The sequence below is a fragment of the Rattus rattus genome, chromosome 4, assembly GCF_011064425.1.
Source record: "Rattus rattus isolate New Zealand chromosome 4, Rrattus_CSIRO_v1, whole genome shotgun sequence".
Taxonomy (NCBI): domain Eukaryota; kingdom Metazoa; phylum Chordata; class Mammalia; order Rodentia; family Muridae; genus Rattus; species Rattus rattus.
Genome location: NC_046157.1, coordinates 81475231 through 81483642, shown reverse-complemented (window position 1 = coordinate 81483642; position 8412 = coordinate 81475231). Strand labels below are relative to the sequence as shown.

At 49.8% G+C, this 8412-nt stretch overlaps 1 protein-coding gene across 1 annotated transcript; it reads right to left on the bottom strand.

Moving 5' to 3' along the window:
- Positions 1–4873: 4873 nt before the first annotated feature.
- Positions 4874–6238, bottom strand: Tspo2 (translocator protein 2). Its single transcript, XM_032899417.1, has 3 exons — positions 6069–6238; positions 5265–5406; positions 4874–5050 (listed from the first exon to the last, which is right to left on the bottom strand). Exons 1-3 carry the CDS (start codon positions 6236–6238, stop codon positions 4874–4876), a joined length of 489 nt encoding a protein of 162 aa, XP_032755308.1.
- Positions 6239–8412: the final 2174 nt, after the last annotated feature.

Sequence of the window (8412 nt, the reverse complement as noted above, 5' to 3'; positions counted from 1 at the left end):
GGGCAAGTTAATGAGTGACACAATTGGATTCTGTGCATTCCAACCGAAAGGACAACAGATACCCCATTTATCTCCATTTAAGGACCAGGACTGATTTCGGGGGTGGGGGGAGCCACAAGGCGCCAGCTCCGGGAACAGACCCTAAGTCTCAGAATGGGCCATCTGTGCTGGGCAGCCCTATATCACCCTATGGGTAAATGTTCATGACATAGAAATGCAGACCACTGACCACATGTGAACCCCTAGTATCCGTCAGTGAGATTTTAGATCATCTAATCCTTCTAGACAGTTCCCTGGCTCCCTATCAGATAGCCTGCATACCTATGTCTGGGCCATTTGCAGAATGGTTGACCCCCACAGGCTGGATGTTTCTGCAGAATAAATGCTCCTTGTTTTGCACACTCTCTGAGTCTGGGGTCTTCCTTCAGTGATTTTCCAACCTTTACATAACTTTCTGCTGGTGGGAGGTTGGAATGGTGCTGATCCAGAGCCAAGTTATTTTGAGCTATCCTTAGTCACCTTAATAGCCATTCTTCACCCACTTCTGCATCTGACCAAATGTGCTTATGGTTCAGAGGTAAATCCTTTAGGAGTGTATTCAAGAACTAATGGCTTCCACCAAGCCGGAAGTTGAGAGTGTCATCAGAGCATCAGAGACCTGCAGCATGCCCTGACCCACATGCCAGCTGGGCTCACCACTGTAGCTGCAAATGATTGATCTATGACTTTCTTGGTTCTGTTACTGTAAAAACTTCATAAAAATGTTAGCACATTGGAACATGGAATTTCCAAGCTGAATCTGTATTCCTGGGACATGCTCACTCACATCTGATTCCAGGATAAACTCCTATTATTCCCTTAGAGGTGTGGGGGTTTTGTAGTGTGTGTATGTGTGTGTGCATGTGTATTTATGTGTGTGTATGTGTGTGTGTATGTGTGTGTGTGTGCATGTGTGTGTATGTGTATATGTGTGTATGTATGTGTGTGCAAGTGTGTTTATGTGTGTATATATGTGTGTATGTGTGTGTGCATGTATGTATGTGCATATGTGTATGTCTATGTGTATGTATGTGCATGTGTGTGTATGTATGTGTGTGCATGTGTATATATGTATGTGCAGATGTGTGTGTTGGGAACTATGTGTTCATATGTGAGCAGAGGCCAGAAGCTAATTTTCCTCAGCCACTCTTCAATCTTACTTAATCTTTTTTTTTTTTTTTGGAGCTGAGGACTGAACCCAGGGCCTTGCGCTTGCTAGGCAAGCGCTCTATCACTGAGCTAAATCCCCAACCTCCTTTTTAATTTTAAAAAGATTTATTTATTTTATTTTATGTGTATCGTGTTTCACCCGCCATGTATGTTATGTGTGTGCAATGCTTTTGTGCCTGCTTCCAGTGGAGACCAGAAGAGGGCATCAAATTTCTTGGAATTGCAGTTACAGATGGTTGCGAGCCAGCATATGGGTGCTGGGAACTGAAACTTTGCCCTCTGCAAGAGCAACAAACATTTTTAGTTGCTGAGCCAATTCTCCAGTCCATAATCACCAACACCACCATTACCACCACCACCACCACCACCACTACCAGCACCACCATTATCACCACCACCACCACCACCACCACCACCACCACCACCCACCACCACCACCACCACCACCACCACCACAATCTTTTTGGATATAGGGTCTCTATGAAGCTCTGGCTGTCCTAGAATTCACTATATAGATCAGGCTGGCCTTGAACCCATAAAGATCCACCTGCCTCTGCCTCTTGAATGCTGGGATGTATTCAGAGTGCTGGAACCAGAGGCATGAGCCACCATACCTAGCTTCTATATTATTGTTTTATTATTATTATTATTATTATTATTATTATTATTATTAATTTTAGCTTGGGGCTTTCACTGAATCTTCTGTTAGGGTGGCCGGCTAGCAAGGCTCATCCATGCCCTGTTTCTGCATCCTAGCACTGAGGTTACAGAGTGCTGCTTTGCGTGGCTTTTCTGTGGACGGCAGGGATCTGGCCCCATGCTTGCACAGCAAGCAGTTTACCCAGTGAGCCATCTCTTCAGCCCCCAAGAGCTGTGTTTTCGTATCGGCACCTCCGATGCACGAGTCTGGGGAACTTTCCACGATAGTCTGCCTCCAGGACTTGACTACCAGCCTCTGCAGTCTACTGTCTCCAGCCTCCAGGGTGATCCGACTCTCACGTGCCAGGTCACTGGCCACACTGTGGGGAGCAAGGCTCTACACAGAACAGTGGTTCACCACATGGTTGCAGAATCAGAAGTTTCTAGAACTATGCAATCCCTTTTCCACTCCATCCAAAAGCAAGGGTGTAGGCGAGGGGCAAGGGCATTTTGATTTTCCTTTTTCGAAGGGTGACAATGTGTTCATTTGCTGCTTCATTCTATCCATCAAAGGTATTTGAGTATCCACATTGGTCTCTGCTCTCTCTGCAGAGAGAAAAGTGGGCAGATCGAATGCTTGCTCTGCTGGGGACAGGTGACCTGCCCTGCCAGCCTGAGCTTCCCTTCATGGAGGAAGAGAGACCACAGCGTTGGTGGGAAAGATCTAGAAAGGGCCGCTGTGTTCCCTTCTCAAATACTGATGCTACACGGGGCCTTTCTTTTGGCAGACTTTGCTTCTTTCCTGACAGACTTCACTTTGCTTTAGATTCCAGATTGGGTTCACAGGACCTCTGACTGCAGGAGTTAGGCTCTGAGAAGTGACCCCAGCCTAGAGCCCTTGAACTTCAGTGGGCCAAAATGGTGCAGAGCCCGGTCAACACGAGGATGTCAGGAGCCCACCCCCGAAGTTACCAAGACAGAGTTGTAATTGGGGCTTCAGGGATATGCATTTCGTAAGTGCTCTGCAGTGTCCTGGTGCTCACACACTTATGGTCAGTCCTGGTCATACCCAGGGAGGTTCCAGAGTGGGTGTCCCACAAGCATTGGTGCCCAGGCCTCCTTCCTGGAGTGTCTGGTTAGTGTTAGACACTGTCTTGTGCTGGGTGTGGCAGTTAATACATGTAATCCTAGCATTTGGGAGGCAGAAGCAGCAGGTACACAAGTTCAAGGCCAGCTGAGGCTACATAAGTAAGACCTTGTTTCAAAACACCACCAACAGGGGTTAGGAAGATAGCTCAGGGGTTAAAGTGCTTTCTGCATGACTGCGAGGACTTCCAGAAACCCATACAAATACCAGTTAGGCTTGAGAGCCCACCTGAACTCTAGCCTTAGAAGGCAGAGACGGGATCCCTAGGGCAAGCTGGGGTTTGACTGGGGGACACTGCTTCAATGAAAAAGGTAGATGAGTGATTGAGGGCATTTCTAGTCAGGCCTCCAGAGGCATGAAAACATGGGTATACACATACAATCTACATGTACTCACACACATAATACACCCCACACATGCAAAAAACATACATGTAACACACACAAACACACACACAATATGGGGGGAGGCAGAGTGCCACAAACAACTCTCTCATATGCTCCTATTCCATTTCCCATCATGCCTCAGGTGGAGACCCCTCGTTGCAAGATGTGGAGTCCTTTAGCTTGCCATGTACAGGGGTCAAGGACACAGCCCCACCTACAGTTTCCTGCGATGAAGACTTTGAAATGAAGGTAGAAAAAAAAAAAAAGAGGAGGGAGGAGACAAAATGGAACCGCCACTGAGGCCATCTGCAAAGGAGGAAGCAAGACCCAAGGGTGACCAAGAAGCTCAGCTGGTTTCTCCTCTCGACCCCCTGTGCTCCCCTCCTCCTCTCAGACCTTCCCTCATAGTGGTAATGCGCGGATATAAATAATTGAAGATGAAAGCCTAATGAAAATAAAATAAGCCAGCTGTTAGCTTATCAGAGCTCATCTCATAGGACTTAGCATGACACACTATCTATCAACGTACCGTGTAAAAGTGTACTGTATGGTGTTAAGTTTCAAACCCAGGACCAGCAGCTGAGGTGCCTACTTAGCCTATCAAAGCAGACCTGGACTCCAGGTTCTCCCTGCATACCCCGTCCCCAACCCTGAACTTTCCAGACCAGGGGTTGGGCTGCCTTCCCTCCAAGGCTCTTCCCTATCAGAGGACAACCTGTGCCACGAGGGGCTTGGGATCATTGGGCTATCACAGGAACTTTATCTGCTGAGGCATTGTGCTGCCCCTCAGCCCTGTTTACTCTCTTTTTCTGTTTTGCTTTTATGCGCTATTTCAAGAATTTTTTTTTTTTAATTTGCCATATAGTCAAAGATGACCTTGAACTCCCGATTCTCCTACTCCCGTTTCCCAAATGCTGCTGGAGTGACAGGAGTGCACCACACGCATGCACGCATGGACACATACGGTGTGCACACATCTGCATGTAGTGTATGGTGTGTCCCTGAGTGTATCACAGTGCTCACGCAGCGGTTCAAGGACAACTTTTGGAAGTAATTTTTTTCTCCCTTTAACAGCGTGGATCCCAGTGATAGGAATTGGGTTTCTATCTTTTTTGCTGGCAAGTCCTGTACCCGCTGAGCCATCTTGCTGGCCCAGTTCTGCTCCTGAGGGGAGTGCTAAGCCCTGTGTTAGGCTTGGGGAGGCATGTGAGAGGGAAGGTGGTCCACTCACCACTCCTACAGAAGCTTGCACTCTGCAACCCTGTATCCCAGGCATCCACACTCGCCTTACGTCAGGCCCTCAAGGTCAACAACAGGGTTTTATTGCGTGTCAGAAAGCGCCCCTTGTTTTCTACATCTCACAAGTGTAAGGAGATAGGGCAGCAGGAAGATCCAGGAGTGTGGCCACACCACGTAGCCCCACAGCTTCTCCACTTTCTTGCTGTCCTCCCTCCTTCTGTATCCCGGTGCCTCAGTTGCTCTTCTTGGGTGGCTAAGGCTGGTACGATGGACACAGGCTGTCCCTCCACAGGCGGTAGGTGATGGCGGTGGTCACAGTGAGCCAGGCCAGGTAGGGCAGCAGGAGCAGAGCAGCCAGCTTGTTGATTGGTTGCCAGATAAGCACCATACTTGCCACCAGTCCATAGAGCAGTAAGAGGTCCAGGAGGGCCTGGGCAGAAGCGGGAGGATGCAGCCATTGTTTCTCATGAGCCAGGACCCTCTGCCTTCCTACGGTACTCTGACCCAAGAGATCCCATCCCTGGGCACTCTGCACACCGTAGGGATTTTGAATGTGTCGCCTGCTGGTTCCTGATATCAACTATATGATGAGGAGCCCTCTAGTTTCACATTCTCCTCCCAGCATGGAACACCACGTGCCTTACCAGCCCAGGGCTGTCAACTACCAAGAACAGCATCAAGAAGGTCCAGCTGAGGACCAGCTGGAAAGAGTAGAGGCCGAGGGGCAGGGCTAGGGACCACCGGAAGCCCCCTCCGAGGTCCTTCCATACCAGGTAGGAGGCGTAGCTGCAGAGAGAAGGTGTTCTGTAGAATAAAGGTCCTCTGCCTACGGCCTCTTTTCTGTCAAGGGAGTAACCTGCCTCTGGCTTGTGGGCAGGTGGGTGTGGGCATCACTGAGGGCCAAGGGAGAGGCTAGAGAGATGGTTCAGCAGTTAAGAACACTTTCTGCTGGGGCTGGAGAGACGGCTCAGTGGCTAAGAACACTGACTGCTGTTCCAGAGGTCCTGAGTTCAATTCCCAGCAACCACATGGTGGCTCACAACCATCTGTAATGGGGTCCGATGCCCTCTTCTGGTGTGTCTGAAGATAGTTACAATGTACTCGCATACATGAATACATTTTTTTAAAAAAGTCCTTCCTGCTCTTCACTTCCTGTTCTTCTACAGGACATGTTTGGTCCCCAGTGAGATCCGATGCCTTCTTCTGACTTCCGTAGGCACTCACATGTAACATATTCTCACACAAACATGCGCAGAGACAGACACACAGACACGGACACTCGTACACATAAAGTAAGATAAATTGGGAGAGCTTGTGGAAGGAAGTGGGTGGGAGGAGTTGGGTATCCTGGAGAAGAGGCAAGAAGTGGGGAGGCTTGGAGAGGAGTTGTTGGAGTCTTGGATATACAGGACACTTTTGCTCCCGCCGCTGCAAGGCCGCACACTCACCCCATGACAGAGTAGATGGTCGCCCACACGAGCAATATGACCTTGTGGGGTGGGCACCAAGGTAACTTCTTCTCATCCTCACACCGACTGGATAGCTGATGAGTGAACATCCAAATCAGGATGGGCCCCAGGAGGGGCACACCCACAAAGACAGGTCCTTGAAGCTGCATTCTCCACAGTGGGGCAAGATCTGGGGAGGCAGAGAGCATGCTGGGATAAGCCTTCCTCTGTCCTTCTCTTGGGCCTCCAAACCTTATAATTACCTAGCCAGAGTTCCTCACTGGAGGTCTAGTCGTGGAGATCCCCCTGTCTTGAGCCCAGTTCTAGTCCTGACCCCTGAACCGTCTCTAGTACCCCGCCCCCCTTTCTGGGCCTTATGTTCCCCTCCTACACCACTCAGCAGACACGGTGGGGGGCATGGACCACTTCAGTGAGGTTACTCTGGAGTGGTCCCATTACTCTCTCTACAGCGGTCTTCTGACTCCTGGAAGTCAGGACCAGGTTTAATCTTTATCTCCCTCCAAAGGCATCACGGGGCTGCCAGGCAGATTACAAGCCGTTGGTGTCTCAAAGACCGTGTCTCCCTGAAGCTGACAGTGACCATCGTGGAAGTAACACTGTTGTGTAGAGATTTCCTCTGAATCAAAACATTCTTTTCCTGCAAGGGGAGGAGGGAGGAGGAAGGAGGGAGGAGGGAGGAGGGAAGAGGGGGAAGGGAAACTTATTCGTTGGTTCACCATGCTGGACTTAGATGGGACCGTTTCTTTAAGTTTTCATCAGCGTCCTTTCTGGGGCGAAAAGATGTTTGTCCATATCTCCCCAGGAAGTCACACGGCAGCCATGTTCTGAATGTAGGAGCCAGGGACTGCTGGGACAGTTATAGTCCCAATAGTCTACTCGTCAGCCCCAATCTTATCTCTTTAGACCAGACTGGCACACTCAAGAGGTTGGTCTGCCCAATTCAGGCGTGGCCAACGGACGCACGCACACTGTAGATCCCTTTCTCTGAAGGCTTCACTCTCGACTGACTGCTCCTGGTGCCCCAGGATGTGCTCCACATCTCTCCATTCCCACAGGTCTGGTCTGTAAACACAGATGCCCAGATTTCTGGTGGCCTGACTTTCAAGGCCACAACAGTCTGGTCTTTGATTTAAAAAAAAAAAAGAAAGTCATGGTCATTTGCATCTCATTTACATGTTGCTTTCTCTGTGTGCCATTTGCCTGTAGGCCAAAGTTTAGACTCTCCTCCAGCTAAGGGCCCAGCCAGTATCAATCTTCTCAGCTGCTTACGGTATTTCAGCCTCTGTCTTAAGATCAATGGAACTTGACAGAAATAAAAATCCGATTGTTTTGGTGTGCTAGAGTGACTGACAGATCATGGTGCGAATCTGCCTCTCACTGTCTACTTAGCCGCCTTCCCATCTCCCTACCTCAGGGTTTTTAATGCCGTGCTGGAGTCTCCCTCACTGACTGGGCTCACTCTCTTTTTACCTGCTATCCATCAATCCTCCTGTCCCCAGGCCTTCCTGACTTACCTCAGGCACACACCTCCCAGGCCTGATGATTCAGGATGTGTATAAAGCACAAGCCAACGAGGGACTGGAAAGAGGTGGCGCCAAGCTCCTGGTCGACCTGCCCTTCTCTGATAAAAAGGGAGATGACATTGTGGGGAGTCTCTCTTGCTATGTGCACGAGCGCTCCTATCCACAAGCTTCTCCCTGATCTGTTGGAATGTGTGTGTGTGTGTGTGTGTGTGTGTGTGTGTGTGTGTGTGTGATAGTAGGGATTAAATGAGCCCAGGGTTTATGTCTATTTTCAAGCACTCCACCGTAGAACTTCTCCTCCTCTTCTTCCCCCTCACCTCAGCTCCTTCTTGATCTTTGTTGAGAGCCCCCTTGATCCTGAGATCTGGACTGTCTGTAATAGCCCAGCCTGGAGCCACATTCCAATTGGTACCTATGCTTTCTGTACCCATGACCCAGCTCTGTGTCCCTGGGGATGGTAGGGACCCTCAGATTTCCCTAGAGCCTTTCTGGAAGCAGATCGTCACCAAGTGAGGCCAGCACCAGCTTTGGAAATGAGTTCATGATCCATGAACACAGTCCCTGATTACAGCTTCCCGGTTGGCTGGGAACTGGAAGTTGGCAGGGCTTCCCCAGCCCACAAGCACTTTGTGCTTCAGAGATGAAGGTGACAGGCGGTAGAGGTGGGTAGGGAATCTGGGCAGGAGTGGTCCGGTGCTTCCTGGCAATGTTCTACCTCCAGGCCACCATGAAGGGGGTCAGGGGAGAGTGACCCTGTCTGCTGGCAAAGTCCAGGTTTCTGTGTGACTCAGACAGCTTTG

Excerpts from the sequence above, each read along its gene's own strand:
- Tspo2 (XM_032899417.1), bottom strand. The coding sequence starts at position 6,238 with ATGCAGCTTCAAGGACCTGTCTTTGTGGGTGTGCCCCTCCTGGGGCCC. Across the intron at positions 5,407-6,068 it reads ACCATCTACTCTGTCATGGG|CTACGCCTCCTACCTGGTAT; the intron begins GTGAGTGTGCGG and ends TTCTCTCTGCAG. Across the intron at positions 5,051-5,264 it reads TAGTTGACAGCCCTGGGCTG|GCCCTCCTGGACCTCTTACT; the intron begins GTAAGGCACGTG and ends GCTTCTGCCCAG.